The sequence below is a fragment of the Pseudorca crassidens genome, chromosome 1 (assembly GCF_039906515.1).
Source record: "Pseudorca crassidens isolate mPseCra1 chromosome 1, mPseCra1.hap1, whole genome shotgun sequence".
Classification (NCBI taxonomy): domain Eukaryota; kingdom Metazoa; phylum Chordata; class Mammalia; order Artiodactyla; family Delphinidae; genus Pseudorca; species Pseudorca crassidens.
Genome location: NC_090296.1, coordinates 31822532 through 31842901, shown reverse-complemented (window position 1 = coordinate 31842901; position 20370 = coordinate 31822532). Strand labels below are relative to the sequence as shown.

General features: G+C 37.1%; 1 protein-coding gene across 6 annotated transcripts in view; it reads left to right on the top strand.

Moving 5' to 3' along the window:
• PCNX1 (pecanex 1) overlaps positions 1–20370 on the top strand; it is a 171087-nt gene that overhangs the window by 35639 nt on the left and 115078 nt on the right. For all 6 annotated transcript variants that reach the window (XR_010942113.1, XM_067731811.1, XM_067731819.1 and 3 more), the window contains exons 3-5: positions 9768–9873; positions 13973–14018; positions 15172–15261. Coding sequence is in view for 5 of the 6 variants with exons in the window: in XM_067731811.1 (XP_067587912.1) it covers positions 9768–9873; positions 13973–14018; positions 15172–15261 (242 nt within the window). In the remaining variant the exon portion in view is untranslated. The remainder of the gene's footprint in view (positions 1–9767; positions 9874–13972; positions 14019–15171; positions 15262–20370) is intronic.

Genomic DNA, 20370 nt, shown 5'->3' with positions numbered 1-20370 from the left:
TTCTTTGTTTCTATTTCATTTATTTCTGCTCTGATCTTTATGATTTCTTTCCTTCTGCTAACTTTGGGGTTGGTTTGTCCTTCTTTCTCTAGTTCCTTTAGGTGTAAGGTTAGATTGTTTAGTTGAGATTTTTCTTGTTTCTTGAGGTAGGCTTGTATAGTCATAAACTTCCCTCTTAGAACTGCTTTTGCTACATCCCATAGGTTTTGGATCGTCATGTTTTCATTGTCATTTGTCTCTAGGTATTTTTTGATTTCCTCTTTGCTTTCCTCAGTGATCTCTTCGTTATTTAGTAGCGTATTGTTTAGCTTCCATGTGTTTGTGTGTTTTACGTTTTTTTCCCTGTAATTCATTTCTAATCTCATAGCATTGTGGTCAGAAAAGATTCTTGATATGATTTCAATTTCCTTAAATTTACTGAGGCTTTATTTGTGACCTAAGATGTGATCTATCCTGGAGAATGTTCTGTGCACACTTGAGAAGAAAGTGTAATCTGCTGTTTTTGGATGGAATGTCCTATAAATATCAATTAAATCTATCTGGTGTATTGTGTCATTTAAAGCTTGTATTTCCTTATGAATTTTCTGTTTGGATGATCTGTCCATTGGTGTAAGTGAGGTGTTAAAGTCCCCCACTATTATTGTGTTACTGTCGATTTCCTCTTTTAGAGCTTTTAGCAGCTGCCTTTTGTATTGAGGTGCTCCTATGTTAGGTGCAAATATATTTATAATTGTTATATCTTCTTGGATTGATCCCTTGATCATTATGTAGTGTCCTTCCTGTCTCTTGTAACATTCTCTATTTTAAAGTCTATTTTATCTCATATGAGTATAGCTACTCCAGCTTTCTTTTGATTTTCATTTGCATGGAATATCTTTTTCCATCCCCTCACTTTCAGTCTGTATGTGTCCCTAGGTCTGTAGTGGGTCTCTTGTTTACAGCATATATATGGGTTTTGTTTTTGTATCCATTCAGCAAGCCTGTGTCTTTTGGTTGGAGCATTTAATCCTTTCATGTTTAAGGTAATTATCAATATGTATGTTCCTATGACCATTTTCTTAATTGTTTTGAGTTTGTTTTTGTAGGTCTTTTTCTTCTCTTGTGTTTCCCACTTAGAGAAGTTCCTTTAACATGTGTTGTAGAGCTGGTTTGGTGGTGCTGAATTCTCTTAGCTTTTGTTTGTGTGTAAAGCTTTTGATTTCTCCATCGAATCTGAATGGGATCCTTGCCTTGTAGAGTAATATTGGTTGTAGGTTCTTCCCTTTCATCACTTTAAGTATATCATGCCCCTCCCTTCTGGCTTGTAGAGTTTGTGCTGAGAAATCAGCTGTTAACCTTACAGGAGTTCCCTTGTATGTTATTTGTCATTTTTCCCTTGCTGCTTTTAATAATTTTTCTTTGTCTTTAATTTTTGCCAATTTGATTACTATGTGTCTGGGCGTGTTTCTCCTTGGGTTTATCTTGTATGGAACTCGCTGTGCTTCCTGGACTTGGGTGGCTATTTCCTTTCCCATGTAAGGGAAGTTTTTGAGTATAATCTCTTCAAATATTTTCTCGGGTCCTTTCTCTCTCTCATCTCCTTCTGGGATCCCTATAATGCTAATGTTGTTGTGTTTAATGTTGTCCCAGAGGTTTCTTGGGCTGTCTTAATTTCTTTTCATTCTTTTTTCTTTATTCTGTTCCGTAGCAGTGACATCCACCATTCTGTCTTCCAGGTCACTTATCCATTCTTCTCCCTCAGTTATTCTGCTATTGATTCCTTCTAGTGTAGTTTTCATTTCAGTTATGGTATTGTTCATCTCTGTTTGTTTGCTCTTTAATTCTTCTAGGTCTTTGTTAAACATTTCTTGCATCTTCCTGGTCTTTGCCTCCATTCTTTTTCTGAGGTCCTGGATCATCTTCACTATCATTCTGAATTCTTTTTCTGGAAGGTTGCCTATGTCCACTTCATTTTGTTGTTTTTCTGGGGTTTTATCTTGTTCCTTCATCTGGTACATAGCCCTCTGCCTTTTCATCTTGTCTATCTCTCTGTGAATGTGGTTTTTGTTCCACATGCTGCAGGATTGTAGTTCTTCTTGCTTCTGCTGTCTGCCCTCTGGTGGATGAGGCTATATCTAACTCTGTGATAGTATTTTTAATGACTACACTGTATTCCATTTTGTGTGTATATAGTACCTTAATTTAGCTATCTTGTTTTTAGTTATTTCAATTATTTTCTAATTTAAATTTGTGTTAGATCACTGTGATGTTCAAAGTTTAAATGACTAAATTTTTTATCATGATTTAGCAGAAGTAGAATTACTGGAAAGCTACACCCATTTTAAAGTTTCTCAATATATATTGCCAAATTCTGAAGATTTTTACCTTTTCATTACTGTGATCAGCAGTTTGAGGGCTTCTTTTTTCGTACTTTTCACTACACTATTTAGTATTTTCACAAACTGGTAAATAATTCATTGTTTACTTTTTTCAGTTTTTGGATTACTAGTGAAATGGAGCTATTTTTCTTGTGCTGTTCCATTTGTATTTGTTATTTTGTGAATTGTATATTTTTCTGTTGGTGGTTAGTTTTTTACTATTGATTTGAAGAAGATATTTATGAAGGATATCATTTTGTGTCAAATACTTTTCCTCACTTTATGGCAGTTTATTTATATGCCACAATTAAGTTTTCTGTGATGTGTTCCATTCTATGAAACTTTATTAGTTCTGTCTTTTTTTTTTTTTTTTTTTTGGTGGTACGTGGGCCTCTCACTGTTGTGGCCTCTCCTGTTGCGGAGCACAGGCTCTGGATGCGCAGGCTCAGCGGCCATGGCTCACGGGCCTAGCCGCTCCGCGGCATGTGGGATCCTCCCGGACGGGGGCACAAACCTGCGTCCCCTGCATCAGCAGGCGGACTCCCAACCACTGCGCCACCAGGGAAGCCCCACAGGGTATTTTCACGTTCAGTTTTACTAGGTAATACAAGCTGTTTGCCAAAACGATTGTACCAATTTATACTCTCACCGTTAGAATGTGAAAGTCCTTATTGTTTCATATCCTCAAGTCTTTGATTTTGGTAAGTTTTAACAGTTTGCCGTTTTAACAGTTAAGTGTTAGATGTGTCTCATTTTGACTTTAGTTAACCTTTCTGATTACTAATGAGGCTGAGCATCTTATCTCACATATATAGTCCATTTAAGTTTTCTGTTCTTTCCGGTGCCCATTCGTTTCTTTTTTATTTTTCTTTGGAGTTCTCTTTTTCTTATTGATTAAGAAAAATGAGTTTAAAAAAATATGTTCATTGTACTACTCCTTATTGGTTATGTACATTACAGACATCTTTTCCCAGTTTGTAGCTTGTCACTTTGCTTTTCTTAAGGTTTCTTATGATTATTATACATTCTTAAATTTAATACACAGTTTATCATTTTTTGGTAATTAACAATTTTGTGTTTTGTTTAAGAAATTATTCCTACACAAATATCAGAAGAATACTCTCAGAAAGATTGTCTTTTTAAAGTTTCATGTTTCTTTTGTTTTCACATTTCAGTTTTGTTGGAAATTATTATGATCTGTTGTAAGGTAGGGATTCAGGATTTGTTTTTTTTCTTTATAAATAACTGGTTTAATCAGTATTTGTTAAACAGAGTATCTTTTCCTTGGTGATTTGCAGTAGTCATTTTGTCATAAATTAAGTTTTCATACATGGTGGGTATGTTTCTGGGCTCTCTTCTGTTCTGTTGATCTAGTTTATGCCTGTGCAGTTACCACACTATCCTAAGTGCTTTATAACATGACTTTTGATACCAAGTGGGGCAAACCTTGTACCTTGTTCTTTTTCAGGAGTTAATTTGCTACTGTCAGCTCCTTGATTTTTTTTTTTTAAATAAATTTACTTTATTTATTTATTTTTGTCTGCTTTGGATCTTCATTGCTGTGCGCAGCCTTTCTCTAGTTGTTGCGAGCGGGGACTCCTCTTCGTTGTGATGTGCAGGCTTCTCATTGCGGTGGCTTCTCTTGTTGTGGAGCACGGGCTCTAGGCCCACGGGCTTCAGTAATTGTGGCACGTCGGCTCTAGAGCTCAGGCTCAGTTGTGGCACATGGGCTTAGTTGCTCCACGACATGTGGGATCTTCCCAGACGAGGGCTCGGACCCGTGTCCCCTGCATTGGCAGGCCAATTCTTAACCACTGTGCCACCAGGGAAGCCCCTCCTTGACCTTTGATGTAAACTTCAGAGTCTACTGGGCAAAATCTACAAGAACTTAGGGTTTTTATTGGAATTACACTGGCTATGTAGATTCCTCTGCTGAGAATTGGTATCTTTACAATATTAAATCTCTCCATTTATTTAGTCTTCTTTAATGTCTTTCAGTAAAGATTTATCATTTCTCCATTAAACGGCTTTCATAGGGCTTCTCTGGTGGCGCAGTGGTTGAGAGTCCGCCTGCCGATGCAGGGGACGCGGGTTCCTGCCCCGGTCCGGGAAGATCCCACGTGCCGCGAAGCGGATGGGCCCATGAGCCATGGCCGCTGAGTCTGCGCGTCCGGACCCTTTGCTCCGTGACGGGAGAGGCCACAACAGTGAGAGGCCCGCGTACCGCAAAAAAAAAAAAAGGCTTTCATAGCTTTTATTAAATTTGACAAATTATTTTATAGTTTTTCTGCTATTATATGATTTTTTCTATTTACCTTTTGATTTTCTCCCTTTAAATGTAGCAGTTTACTTTGTATCCAGCAACCTTATTAAACTCCCTTATTAATGGTAAAACTTTGTAGGTTATTTCTTGATTTTCTGTAAATGATGACAGTTTTATTTCTTCCTTTCTAGACCTTATACTTCTTGTTTAAATTTTCATTGGGTATAACTTCTCACATGTGGTTAAATTGAAATAGTATTGGTGTACATCCTTGTCTTTTTAGGAGTGCTTTTAAGTTTCACCATTAAATAAGGTCTTTGTTGTAGATTTTTGCTTTCGACATCTCCTTTCCCCCACTCTCCCACTTGTAAATCTCCGTTCTGAACAAAAATGAACAGGAAAACAGATACACTTACTTCCAGAGCCTTTCACTATGCTTGGTACACTAGAGCTGTCAATTGGTTGCATGAATGAATGAATATAGTAGGACCGACTATTTGTGCTTCTTGTTGTCATTGGCTGTGGTATAGCAGCTCAGAAATGCTTGTTCAATCTTTATCTTAGAGAAAGAGTCAAAGCCATTAATGTATGTGTTACATTTCTAACGTTTCATCAGAGGAAATTAGCACACTGAATTTTGGAATTTGAATACAATTATTTGGAGACAAACCATATTTTTTTTCCGTTTCTCATTCAGTGATGCTTACAATATTGTAAATTAAGGATCCATTTAAAATATACACAGGTGAATTTTAGGCTAAATTTTCTGAAGATTTATTCTGTTTAGGGAGTTTGCTTTTATCTATTCATAAAGGAATGTTTATGAATGTTCCTTTGAGGAACATCGTTGTGATCTAGATTAGATTTGTAAATTTAGTACTGTGCCGGTTCTGTGAAGTTCTAATTAAAGCCTGAGCAGTTTATGATACTGATAATCAACAAATTAATTTGTGAAGTCTCCTTTATAATTCAGATCAAACCTTTCTGCCTTTCCCTGTACCTGTTTTTATTTTTAAACAGATGAGGAAATTAAGGCATAAAGGTAGAGATTCCCTGAATTTGGTGTACTGCTTACTGCAGTAGGCCACTTGGCTTCTGTGAGAATTGTAAACTACTTACTTCCCAGGTATGTGCTGAAATTTCCATTCCTGAAAATCTGCAAGTCTTGCTAATAAAGAAAATTCTTACTCAGTCAATTTATATGTTAGGACACCAACAGCTGACTAAAAGTTCTGCTCCTGAATTTGTAGAGAAGAGAAAGGTACAGTAAGTTTGCAAGAGGGTATATTTTTTCTATAAAAGGAGCTGTTTGTTTTTTCCTTCATCTTTTTTTCTCCCTTAATACCTCCTTCCCACTCAATGTTGACCATTGAGCATTAGTTCTAGATTATTGTTTCTCCACTGGAGATGACCTTGCCCCCCAGGAGACATTTGGCAATATTTGGAGACATTTTTGGTTATCACAGGGAGAAATGCTACTGGCGTCTGGTGGGTAGAGGTCAGGGGTGCTGCTAACCATCCTAACAGTGCACAAGATGGTCTCCTACAGTCGAGAGTTATGTGGCCCAAAATGTCAGTAGTGCTGAGGTTAAGAAACCTTCCCTGGATAATGGTGTTTCTTTTGGTTTTGAACTGGAAAGAGAACTTTAATGCCTGCTTGTTAAAAGGCATTATTGGTGTCTTAGACTATAGCCTTTAGAGTTAGACCTGGTGTTCAAATCTTTTCTCAGTCCTTACTGGTTATGAGTACCTACATTCATGTGTGAAGGAGAAAAACCAGAAAGAGCAGATATGATAACACATTGTAGAGTGATGAGGAAGTATTATTTGTTTCCTCCCTTCCCACCTGAACTCCATATACCAATGACTTGGCTTATTTTGTTTACTCTTCTGAGACCTTAGGCAAGTTTTTACACCTTTCGGTTTTCAGTTTTTTCATCTGTAAAATGAGGATGATAGTATTTATATCATAGATTTTTAGGGGAATGTTTCATGAGAAAATGGAAATAAAGCACGCAACCCTATGACTGGAATGTATTAAGTATTTAGTAAATATTTGCTTTGTTATTAATAATAATTTTATGTTCCAATTATAATCATTTAGACTTGCTATCAGAAGTGATGTATAAAACTGGGTAAGATTGTCCATCAGCTGATGAATGAATAAACAAAATGTGTTCTATCCATACAATGGAATATTATTTGGCCATAGAAAGGTATAAAGCACTGATACATGCTACAACATTGATGAACCTTGAAAACATTGTGCTAAGTGAAAGAAGTCAGTTACAGAAGACCACATATTATGTGATTCCATTTATATGAAAAAACAAATCCAGAATAGGCAAATTTATAGAGACAGAGAGTAGATCAGTGGTTGCTTAGGGCTGGGGGAGGAGGGGTGGGAAGGGTAACAGCTAAATGGGTTTGCTTTTGAGATGATAAAAAGGTTTAAAAATCAACTGTGGTGATGGATGCACAACTTTATGAATGTACTAAAAATCATTGAATCGCACAGTTTCAGTGCATGAATTGTAAGGTATGTGAATTACATATCACTAAAGCTGATGCGTATAAACTTTATCCTTTCTGTGACATAGAACATTTTATTCCTTGGTCTTCACCTTGGCCTCCATCTTCTGATTTCTTTACAATCTTAATTAGAGAATGCATTCCAATGGAGTTAACAGTATTGCTGGTTATTACTCATCACTAGTTCAGTGGGTGACGGCTGCCTGTATATACACACTTGAGATTTTGCCAAATAAGAAAAATATTTCTCATTCTGATCTAGATAGCCGTGTGACTTAACACCAAATGGCCAGCAAATTTGGTCATACTCCACTTTTCTCACACAGGGACATTTGTATGCGGACTTGGCCATCATGTTTGTAACTGAGTTCCATTATGTTTTATTTTTATAAACGGGTAACAAGTTAGGTAATTTCCATTAGCTAACTGTAGCCAATGGCTTAGAGTTAGAAACCCAGTGAGCAAACAGGGACACGGTAGTTATGAGACCATTAATTTAAAAAACACACTAGAATTCAAACAGCTATAGTGAGAAGTACATAAATGGAAGGTGAACTTGTAAGCAGATTGTATTTTGCCTATATCTTTTGATTGCAGCTATTGGAATCCCCACCCAAACAGGCTTAAGGTAATTTATGGCTCACATTACCGAAAAGTCTATGTTTAAGGGATGTCTTCAGATGTGGCAATGTGCAGAATTTCAAGTAGCTTCATGACTCTGGTGCCCTTTACCAGGCTATGCTTTTCTTTTAGTTGGCTTCTTAGACAGGCTCTCCCCTTATGGTTGTAAAATGGCTACGGCAGCTCCAGGACTCATCTTCTCAGCATTAAGACAAGCAGATAGAAGTTTCTTCTCTCAACAGTAGAACATTTCTGGCCTGAGTTGGGTCATGTGCTTGTTCTAGAACTACTAGTTGCTGTGACCAAGAGATTGGGATATGCTGATTGACTTTGGCCAGTAGAGCTTACCCCTAAACTTGAGAGTGGGGTCAGCATTACCCACAGCCATATGAGAGATTGGGATGAGGTGATTCACCAGAAGAATTTGGAGTTGCTTTTTTTGTTGTTGTTAACCAGGAGGTTGAATTAGATGCTAGATGGTAAGATAGCTTATGTCCACAATAATGTCGAGCATATATACTAGAGCTTTTATTCTTGATAATAATAGCTAAAAAATTTATTGACTGACTTTGTATACCAGGTAGAATGAGTAAAAATCTTTGGGCAAAAATAGGATTATGATAACTTTTAGGCCTGAATTGTTCTAAAAGTTGTGTTCTTGAGGAACTTTATTATAAAATTGTCTAGGGGACTTCCCTGGTGGTCCAGTGGTTAAGACTCCCCGCCTCCACCACAGGGGGTGCGGGTTCGATCCCTGGTCATGGAACTAAGATCCCGTATGCCGAGTGGCTCCCTCACTAAAAAGGAAATTTCTTGAACTGAATAAAAATGAAAATACAACATATCAACTTAAAAAAATTTTTTTTAATTGTCTAAGTTATTTGAAATTTGGTGTGATTTTTTTTTTTCCTTATTTTAGGATCCCGTTATCTTTAAGTTCTATTTGTGGACTTCCTTAGTTCTTTGAACCTAGTACTTTTCTCTTTTGTCTTTCTAATGCCTGTTTTTACTACATAGCATCATTTCACTTTTTAAACTTGTGCCTTCTAACTCTACACATGCAAGTCTAAAATCTTAGGTTCCCAGCTCTGTGAAACAAGTTAGTATCCTAGTTAAATTCTGTTAACTTAAGAAATACAGATACAGATAGCTTGACCAGGATAATTGCTCTCATGCATGTTCGTCATTGTATCATGCAGCTCAATCAGACTGTGCTCTTGGAGAGATCGAGGAGTGTAAGATCTGATTACTTGGGACTTCCCTGGGGGTGCAGTGGCTAAGAATCCGCCTGCCATTTCAGGGGACACAGGTTCATGCCCTGGTCCAGGAAGATCCCACATGCCGTGGAGCAACTAAGCCCATGCACCACAACTACTGAGCCTGCGCTCTAGAACCCGCGAGCCACAACTACTGAGCTTACGTGCCACAACTACTGAATCCCGTGCGCCTAGAGCCCGTGCTCTGTAACAAGAGAAGCCACCGCAATGAGAAGCCTGCCTGCCACAACCAAGAGTAGCCCCTGTTCACCGCAACTAGAGGAAGCTCGTGTGCGGTGATGAAGACCCAACACAGCCAAAAATAAATAAATTTAAAAAATTAAAAATAAATAAATTGAAAAAAAAGATCTGATTACTTTCTGACCAATTTCTCTTTGCTGTTAGGAAACAAAAGGCAAATAATTTCTTTGCTAGAGTGGTTTTATGGCACATATCATAAAATATGTGCTATGTTTAGTATGGTACAATTGTAATCAAGGCCAGTTTCTAATATTGGATTGGATATAGACAGTTTGGGAGAGAGTTTTAAATGTTTTGGAGTAGTGACATGGTTATAAAATAGTTCAAATTTACCAGACTTATAAAAGAAGAATGATTTTTTTCAATTTGCTATATTAAATATCTGAACTTGTTAGTTTTACAGAAAAAAAGATAATAAAAAACAAACAAAAGGAAAACCATTGGTGTCAGAATAATGACAGTTATTCTCCTTTTCAGTGATCCTGGTGGGGGCATTGAAATGTCTGAGTTCATTCGAGAGGCCACACCCCCAGTTGGTTGCAGTTCAAGAAATTCTTATGCTGGCCTTGATCCAGGCCACCAGGTAGGAACCTGTGCTGTTGTATTTTGCTTTTTTCCCTCCTCCTGATGGTGGTCTCACGTGTTCTCTTGTCTGTAACAGTCAGTCAGTGTTTGGGTTTATCTTGCTGATTAATAATATTTTGATTGTTTACTGATTATCTTTTATTACCATTATTTTAAATAGAATTTTCACATTAATTAAGTACTTTGTTGATGAGCACATACCACATGCTAATTGCCCAGGGGCAGTTTTGATCGAGACAGTTGTGGTGAGTGCCCTTAGGCACTTTAGCTCCTAGTGTGTGCTTATTTACCTTCATGGTGTCTGTCTGTATTGGAGACATATAGGTTATCCCTTGTGCTTTTCGCAGTCTCTTTGGATAGAATGAAATGACTTAGTCCTTAAATATGGCTGCACATTTTATATTCTTAATTAAACCTGGCCTTTCTTCTTACTGACAAATATTAGCAACATCAGATTACCCTGGGGAATAAGCCTATACTTTTGCAACAAATTTTGAAGAGCCACACCTTTTTTTTTTCTTTTTCTTTTTCTGTTAGGACAGACAAAAGGACACAGCAATGGCCAGCCACCCTTGGTAACTCTACCCTTGGCATCATGTCCATTAGAACTTGCCCTACTTGTTTTAGGGAGGGTGTCCCATCTTGAATGTAATTATTGCATGTCTGCACCTAAACGCACAGCACATCTAATTTGGTTTTCCTTAAAATATTAACTCTTGAATAAAGAAGGGCAGGTGTCAGAAGCTATTGTGCTACTTAGATTTTGGTGTTTTAGTTTTATACTGTTTTATACCAAAAGGAATTATTGGCATAATTATTGTTATCCTTTAGGGAAGCTGAAGTGGGGAAGTAAAGTTGGGCTTTTTGTATATCGGTAGAGATATTACCAATATAGACACACCATGTTTCTCACACATGTTTTATTATATAGGTCTTATTACACATTATCATAGTTGTATATAAATGTCTTCTGTACTAGATAGTGAACTCCTTGAACACAGTAGCTCTGTCATAGTCATTGTGATCATTCTTTCCTTTCTGCCACTGCTACCCTTCTCCTTTCCATCTTCTACTCTCCATTCCCACCCCCGCCCCGTCCCTCTCTTCCCTTTTATCACTTATCTTCCTTAAAATATTTTAGTGCCTGATGGTATTTAAGGCATTTTGTTTGTCCGGGATGTGGAGTGGGTCTTAACTCTCAAAGAGTTTGCAGTTTCCTAGTAAATGTCTATAAGTAACTGAAGTTATAAATATATGTTACCAAGTAAGTGTAAGTACAAGATACAAAGTAATAGTTGCCATAGGAATGGTACAGAAAAGGGGCTATAGATTTCAGAGGAGAAAGTAATTGTTTCCAGCTAGAGAGAGGGGCAAGGCTTCATGGAGGAGGTGGGCCTTGCCTGATTGCTCTTTTAGTTGGAAGTAGTTTTTCTTCTCTGACATCCATAATCCTTCCTGGACTTTCCTTTGGCACTTATCAAAGAGAAGAAACACTGGACCATCTTAGTTTGTGCAAACCTATTAAGTAAAAACTTTACCTCTAAGTGTATGAAGATATCATTTTTTTCTTAATTTTTTCCTTTTCTGAATGTGTTTATTTTTAGAAAGTTAGCAAATAACAAGAAGAAAATAAAAATCATCTGTAATGTCACAATCAAAAAAACTTTTTAAACAAAGAGGGATTTTAGTGTGCTGTTCTTTGGAACTTGATTCTCTTTACTGACTCTATCATGAATGTTAATATTATTAAGTGTTTTTCTGCAGTGACATTTTGGGGACTGTATTGCATTCTTTTATTTGTACGCACTGTGGTTTATATTTTCAATTCCTTATAGTTTCATGTGTGAACAGTCACAATTCCATTATATTGGGGGGGGGATAAATTTTAAATAATACAGAAAAGCGTGAAGAATAAAATATAACCATCCATTGTATCTGTTAAGATTGCTTTTGTCACCAAATAATAGAACTCAACTAATTAGGTGACTTAAAGAAATAGTTTTATGTTTGTCACCTAAGTTTGGAGCTGGTTTAATAGCGTTTGTTCAGCAGCTCAATAATATTAGGGCTCTGGGTTGGAATTTCCCTAGTTCTTTTGGCTTTTCCTTAGAGTTGCAGGATGAGCACAGCAGCTTCAATTATGATCCTGTTGAAAAGTTAAGAAGCAGGTGACAGTGTGGGGCAGAGTTGTCCTTGCTCATCATCTTCTCAGACATGAAAAGGTCTTTCCTCAAAGCCCTCCAGCAGACTCTCCCATACATTCATTGAGCAGAACTAGAGCACACACCTAGGTCAGAGTCTGGGCCCTCTTCTCATAAGTCAGAAGATAACATGCCCAACATTTGAACAAAATGGGAAGCTTGTTAAGGAAAGAAAAAGAGAACACTTTGAGGTTGTGAGCAAATGACTACCGTACGCATATTCAAAAAACATTTTTTTTTAAGTTTAAATTCTTAGAAGGGTGGCATGAAATGGTGTTTTTTGTTTGCTAACTTGTTTTTAAACTTCTGTCTAGGAAGTTACATGTTTATTACTCTAGTAGATAAATAACATATGTTAGTTTTATAACTTGTTTAGCAGGTGTTATAAGAATGAAACTCTTGCAGTAAAATGCTTTTTGGCCTTTTTCTTTCTGTCTAGTTGCAGTGCCTTTTATGGCTAATTGAAAGCAGAAATTAGGAAAAATCAGGAGACTCAAACTTAATAAACAGTTCAAAAACTATTGCCAAGCTCTTTTTTTTTATTGGCTACATAAGAATTTATTAGCAGTTTTAACCTGTATGTGTATGCTTATTTTCACTTACTTTTTCACTGACATATAACTTCTATACAGCGTAGTATACACTTATTAAGTGTATGGCTCAGTAGATTTTTACATATGTGTACACCCATTTAATTGCCGTCCAGACAATTAGACAATTAGGCTCTGCCGTCCAGAGCCCTAATATTATTGAGCTGCTGAACAAATGCTATTAAACCAGCTCCAAACTTAGATGACAAACATAAAACTATTTCTTTAAGTCACCTAATTAGTTGAGTTCTATTATTTGGTGACAAAAGCAATCTTAACAGATACAATGCGTGGTTATGTTTTATTCTTATGCTTTTCTGTATTTATCTCCCCCAAATATAGACCAAGAAAGTCCCTCATGCCCCTTCAAAGTCAGTATTAACCTATATTTTGACCAGATTTCTCATTGTATACTTCAGTTGAATCAATGAAAGAAAAGATTTGGCAAAATATGAGTATTATATGACTGTTCTTGATTTTAGTGTAAAGTGTTAAATTTGCTTGCCTATTTTCTTCTTGAATCCCTTGAAAGCAGGTTATAAAAAGAGTTACTCAGACTTGTTGATTTAGTAACTGTCATGTAATATTTGGTTTCCTTAATGTGTTCATGGACTTTGTGGTGTTTCTATGATTTTTATGGTAGTATAATAATTGATGGTTATGAAATTTTAGGGACGTCTTATACCATCTTGAATATAAGCCCTAAAAGCTCCGCAGATTTTAGTGTTCTGTTTATAGAGTTTGTGCTAAAAATTCCTTTTTCTTAGATGGCTTAGTTTTTTTTTATTCTTTAAAAATATGTTATAGCAGCCTACAAAGAAGTACTTACTTTCTGTCTGAAACTCAGGAAAGAACATATTGATTTACTAACAATTTGAAAGTAAAATTTGGGTTGCTCTTTGTTAGTATGTTATGTCCTCCAAACTTTCCCTTTATATGCCCTGATAAGTCTAAATTTATTTCAGGTAGACTTAACACCTAGTTTTGCTTTTGTTTATAACTTGCACATGTCATGATGCAATATAAAAATGACAATGACCGTTTGGCACGATTGTTCGAGATTGGAGACTCTTGCCCTGGGGGCTCCATCAGTCCTGAGTACGCAGAGGGATTCAGTGTCTCAGCAGATCTGTACTAGATGCGCAGCATGCGCCACAGCAGACAGGGAGTGCGGCTCTGATACGTCATGGCCTTTTGGTGAAAGTGACTGATAACATGTTTTGATAATATAATTTCATGTGATAATCTTGCTAGTCTGTGCCGATGGCGTAGCTAGCATTTCGTTTACTTCATGTCATGTTTTCAGATTGGATCTGGTTCCTCTCGTCTTGGAACAGCAACAACTATTAAAGGTAGGTGTGATCTAACCCGAAAGTTACCTCTGACTTTCCATTTCTTTTTTTGTTTCTACTAAAGATAACTGTATCATATATTTACATGTAATGAAAAATCATTTTTGAAATTATTTTGTGGATAAAATTATGGATCTTTTTTTATGGTAAACTTTAAAAAAAATTTATTTAATGAATTTATTTTTGGCTGCATTGGCTCTTCATTGCTGCGTGTGAGCTTTCTCTAGTTGTGGCGAGTGGGGGCTACTCTGTGATGCGGTGCATGGGCTTCTCGTTGCGGTGGCTTCTCTTGTTGTGGAGCACGGGCTCTAGGCGTGTGGGCTTCAGTAGTTGTGGCTCATGGGCTCTAGAGCGCAGGCTCAGTAGTTGTGGTGCACGGGTTTAGTTGCTCCGCGGCATGTGGGATCTTCCCGGACCAGGGCTCGAACCTGTGCTCCCTGCAACGGCAAGCAGATTCTTAACCACTGCATCACCAGGGAAGCCCCAAATTATGTGTCTTATATTAAAGATTAATTGATTTAAATTGTGGTCTCCTTTCATCATCCAAATTTCATAAAAGTATTTGACCATTTGCATTACATTGTATGAATTATAAATTTTGATCTTTAAGAAACTTCTTTGCCTTGAGGGAAAATATTTTCATGGGTTTTGATGAGGTTCATAGAAAACTAATTTCATGTGAAACCTTTAAATTGGGCAGGAATAAGACACTAAAAAAAAGTTTCTTTTCTGTACGTCTTATATATCCCTTTTATTCAATACATCTATTTCAGATAAATTCATTATTATTTTTGCCCTATAATTTTATAACTCTCTAATTTTCCCTGGGAGGGAATTTTATGTTGTTTCAACTTGTTATTACATGATTTGCATTTCCTTTTTAAAACTTCTTTTGAAAGAAATAGTTGTATTAGCTAATATTATGAAGCTTTCCGTATTTGGTTTGTAGCACTATGAGAATAATTATGTGAGCTGACAGTCCACGATACTTCCTGTTAATTTAATGCATCTCCCAGCATTGTAACCCTTGATACAAAAACTGTTTTAGTTAATACGTATCTACTGTACTCCCTCACGTCCTTCCTTGTTATGCCACCCTGTACGGCCTTTACTTTTCATATAATGTCTTCATGGGTCTCTCTTCACTTTGTAGGAGATACAGACACCGCTAAGACTTCTGATGATATCAGTTTAAGTCTGGGCCAGAGCTCTAGTCTTTGTAAGGAAGGAAGTGAAGAACAGGGTAAGAACATTTTACTTCATGATGCCCTTATGTATTATGGTGACCAGGGTGAGTTTGTGGAATGTGCTGCTCATATTTTGGCAGAAGTTTATAATAACTTAATATGGTATTTTTTAGAAACATTAAAATAAAATGATTTGCTAGCATAACAGTAACACAGTATTATAAGTACTTACAGCTTTCTGGAATTCAGCTACACATGTTCTGCCAAGTAAACAGGGAAACTTTATGAGCATGTGCCCCAGAATGAATGTCAGATGGGAGATAAGAATCTGCTATTCCTTTAATTGGTCAGAGCATCTTGCTTAGCTTAGTGATAACCTAGTATGTAAAACTGTTCTCTTCCATTCAGTATGACGTCTAAATGCCAACTACTGTATATGTTGCCCAACTGCAGAAATGACAGTGTGTTTTCACAGAGAAATAACTTGCTGTTGGACTTACTGAGAAACTGTCTGCTTCCAGCTTGGTGTCTTCCTGTAGCAGATTTTTAATCTTTAATAGAAATTTTGGTTTTAAGTGATTTTTTTTTTTCTCCTTATACAACTCCATTATAAATGAATATTTTGGATTTTATAGAGTTCCTTTTTTTATAAGAACTGCCACATTTTCAAGTTTGGTTTTTAATTTTCAGACATAAAAGGATGGATATGTCATACCCATTTCAAGTGGAGATTATCCTAGGTTATATAATCAGTGAGCCAAAATTGGATTAGAAACCTGTCTCCCTGTTTCCCGCCTGTTGTTTTTATTAGCTTATGGGTGATGTTTGGTAGGCAGGCAAGGTGATAAATTTCCTGTACTGAATTATGAAACTTATTTCTGAAGTTACAAATAGATCACTGAATTGTGACATTTTCCCATGAATTTAATGTTTTTCCCAGGTTTAATTCTTGCAAGTATGTTTTGTTCCTGGTACTCAGCATTCTAGGTTTATCACTGTAGCTGCTTTTTTGGAATTACAGTACCTCGTCACTGTTTGCTTCTGTGGACCACCCCTCACAACCTACCCCTCTCCCCTTAAAAATACTTTTAAACATACTATATGGTATGGAAGCTATTTTCTTATAAAAAGGAAAGGCGAATTAATCTCTTTGAGAATTACAGCATTCCTTTCTATAATATGTAATCATTAGTGTCTCAGAAACTGGATAGTGATCTTAGAGGGGCTAGTGCCACTACCATTACGGGTCATAGGTCTCTTTATTTTCCTCTGGAAAGTACCTTGTGCAAGTACGTTGGGAGTTATATTCCTATAAATCTACCCTGGCAGATACATATTGACATAGATAATGGTGCTTGACAGTAACTGAGTGCATACCGTTGCCCTGTGGGGGGTCAGCACACTTCCTCTGTAAAGCTTTGTTGGCCACGTGGTCTCTCCTGCAGCCACTCAGCTCTGCCATTGTAGAGTGAAAGAGGCCGTAAACAACATATAAATGGGTGGGAATGTCTGTGTTACACTAAAACTTTACTTACAAACAGGCAGAGGGCCTCTTTAGCTCTACAGGCCTTAGTTTATCAAACCCTGGTTTAGGTCTTTTTCTGAGCACTTTATATGCATTCACCCAGTTAATCTTCACGACAAGCATTTGAAGTTAATACGGTTATTATTTTCACTTTACAGATGAGTGTATCATAGCTTAGAGCAAAGTTATAAGAAACTTGCCCAAAGTCACCCATCTGCAAAGTGGCAGTTCTGTAGTTCAAACCGAGTTCTAAATCCTAATTTTAATCACTATGCATTACTACTTTTACATAGTTTTATAACTTGCTTTCATCATGTAACATTTTCACACGTGTTTCACATTTAACAATTATTATTGAGTACTCATATGTGCCTGGTACCAGTCTAAGTACCAGAAATAACGGGTGAACAGACAAAAATTTCTACCCTTATGGCTTCCATACTACTAGTACGGAAACATACTATTATAAATCAAATATAGATGTGGTAATAGAGACAGAGGGGGCGTGCTGGGGGCCCTGGCCATCGTAAGTTTAAATAGAACGGTTGAGGGAAAACCTGGCTAAGCACAAAGACCTGAAGGAGGTGAAGGAGTGAGCTGTCGGGGTATTTGGGAGGAAGGCGGCCTCCGTGCAGAGGTAGCAGCACAGGCAAAAGTCCTAAAGCAGGAACATGCCTGTCAGGTTTGAGAAATAGTGGGGCTGGTACAGAGTAAGTGAGGCCAAATTACAGTCTTATAAAAGCCATTTTAAAGATTTTGCTTTTAATTTCCAGTGAGATGATGAACTGCTGTCTAGGGTTTTGAGCAGAGGAGTGTCATCATCTGTGTTACATTTTAACAGTTGTTCCGGCTCCTGTGTTGAGAGTATATTAAAAGGGGCAAAGGCTGTTGCAGGGAGCTCAGTTAGCAGATTATTGCAATAATCGGGGCACAGATCAGGGTAGTGAGAAGTGGTCTGACTGTGTGTGGCAGATGCTAATGAGAGATATGTGGATGGATTTGGAAATACCATGTGAGAGAAATAGCAGTCATAGATGACTCTAAGATTTTGGGGTTAAATAATGGGGAGGATGGAGTCTCCATTAACTGAAAGGGGGAAGACTGAGAAGGAGCAGATTTAGGAGTGGGGAGAGCATGGTGGAGGGCAAGAGAGGGAGTTCAGTTTGGGCATATCAGGTATGAGTTGCCGTTAGACTTCTAAGCAGCAGTAATTGGTAGATAATTAGATAGGTCTGGATTTCGGGTAAGAAATCTGGGTTGAGGTTTTAAATTTAAGAGTTTTCAGTGTATAAATATTAAAAATTCAGTTATGTCAAATGTGGGGTTGGGTTAACATGAAATTCATGAACTAACAGGGAAAGCCTCTACGGTTAGCTGGCCCGGAGTTGAGGCAGCCTGGCTCCCTGAGCCAAATCCCTGTAGATCTTGGCTACGGTTAGGCACCACCTAGTGGCTGTCGTTCATTCTGGCTTAAATATCAGCGGGGGTTCTTCTGGCTCTCTGACTGGTTTGGATTTACAGGACAGTGACCTTTAGTTAGTTGTTAGTTAGCAGTTAGTTGACTAGTTGGCACTCATTTTATCAACATGATTCAGGATGATTGGGAGAAAACTGAGGTTGTGGGGATGTGTCCTCTACGTTTTCTAAGAAGGGGTTATCTACAGTTTCCCTCCCCAGCCTCACTCATGTCTTCCCTACCCAAGATCAGAACTCTAGTCCATCCCTGTATAGTACCGGGGCTGGGTAGAAGATGCAGGAACTAGTTACACGTATTTCTGAACTTCAGTTATTATGGGGCCAGAAAATTGGATAAGACCTACAAAAGAGAAAGTATAGATAGAAGAATGAAGAGTTCCAGCTGTTGAGCTCTGAGCCACTGCAGTCTAATAAATCCAGGAGACTGAATTGGAACAACTGGTGAGGTAGAGGTGTGTATCCCCACATTTCAAGGAGAGTACAGTGATCACCTTTGTCAAATGTTGCTGATAGGCCAAGTTATATGAGACTGAGACTTGACCATTGGACTGAGCGTAGAGGTTGTTGGTGACCTTGATAAGCTTCTTAATGGGGTGGGACTAGAATACGTGGCAGAGGAGATGAATTGAAAACAGTGAATATAGACTACTTTTTGGTGAATTTTTGTAAAGGAGATCAGAGGTAGAAGGTGATAGCTTGCAGGGGAAGTGAGGACAAAGGAGGAGATTTGGAATTTCTAAGAATGTAAGAGAAATAACGGCTTGTTTTTTATAATTGATGGGGATGATCTAGAAGAGAGGAGGAAGATAATGATTTTTGTTTATAAAAGTAGTATGTTCTAGAAAATACAGTTAAGTATGAGGAAGAAGATAATTTACACTTCTGCCATCGAGATAACTGTTGTTAATATTTTTTCGTGTCACTTTTTTCCTTATTTTTTATTGTGATATAGTTTACATACCATAAAATTCACGCTGCTAAGTATACAATTCAGTGGTTTTTAGTATATTCACATATTTGGGTACCCATGACCACTATCCAACTCCAGAACATTTGCATCACACCCAAAAGAAACCCATAACCATTATACTCCCCATTTCCTCCTTCAGCCAGCCCCTGGCAACCACTAATCTACTTTCTGCTGCTATGCATTTGCCTATTTTGGACATTTCATATAAATGGAATTTTGTAATATGAGGCTTTTTGTGTCTGGCTTCTTTCACTTTGCATGCTATAGCACGTGTCAGGACTTAATTCCTTTTTATGGCTAAATATGGTATATTACTTTTAACATTCCTACAAACATACGTACATATACCCTTAGTATTCTCTTTAACTCTTACAGACTGGAGTCATATTTTTTATATAGTGCCATCTTTTTCACTCTGAGTATTTTCTCATATTACATAATCTTTGAAAACATTTGTAGTGCCTGCATGGTGTTATTACTAGACAATGTAATTTATTCAACCTCATAGGATTATTGGACATTTTTATAGTTCTGTGTTTTAAGGAGTTTCATAACAACCTGAGACGAACCACCTTTTTCTAAAACCTTATTCACATATATGATTTTTATCCTTTAGTAAAAATTTCTAGAAATAGTTAGTGATCAAAGGGTAAGTATATTTTTGAAGGCTTTTGGCAACGTCGCTAAATTGCTTTGCAGAAGGTTGGTTGCGCTAGTTTGCGCCACCATGAGCAGTATGTGAGATGCTTTTCTTATCCTGAACACTACTGGTAGCTGTCACTGGAAAAAAGTTTAATTAGATGAAAAATAGTATCTCTCTGGGTTGATTTGAGGCTGTCTTTGACGGTATTGCTACCAGTAAGAAAAGTGTCTAAGAAGACATGTTTACTTGGAAGTTTCCTAAAACCACCTAAAGTTCTTTCTGACAAAGTCAAACTTATTATGGTATATTTATTTAGCAACACTGAAAAGAACACATGTATTAAAGCAAGTTTGGCTGCATCTTTTAAAATGAAAAATTTAAATTTCTGCTTTATTAATGTCTTGGAAAGGAGTTGGTTTTGATCATTAGTATTTTTTAAAAAGTCTTTTGTTGTATTTTAGAATTAGTGATTTTCAACTACTTACTCAGTTAAGTTTTTGTTTTATGAAATTCATATCCTTGAAATGTGACTATTACACCATCCCATAATT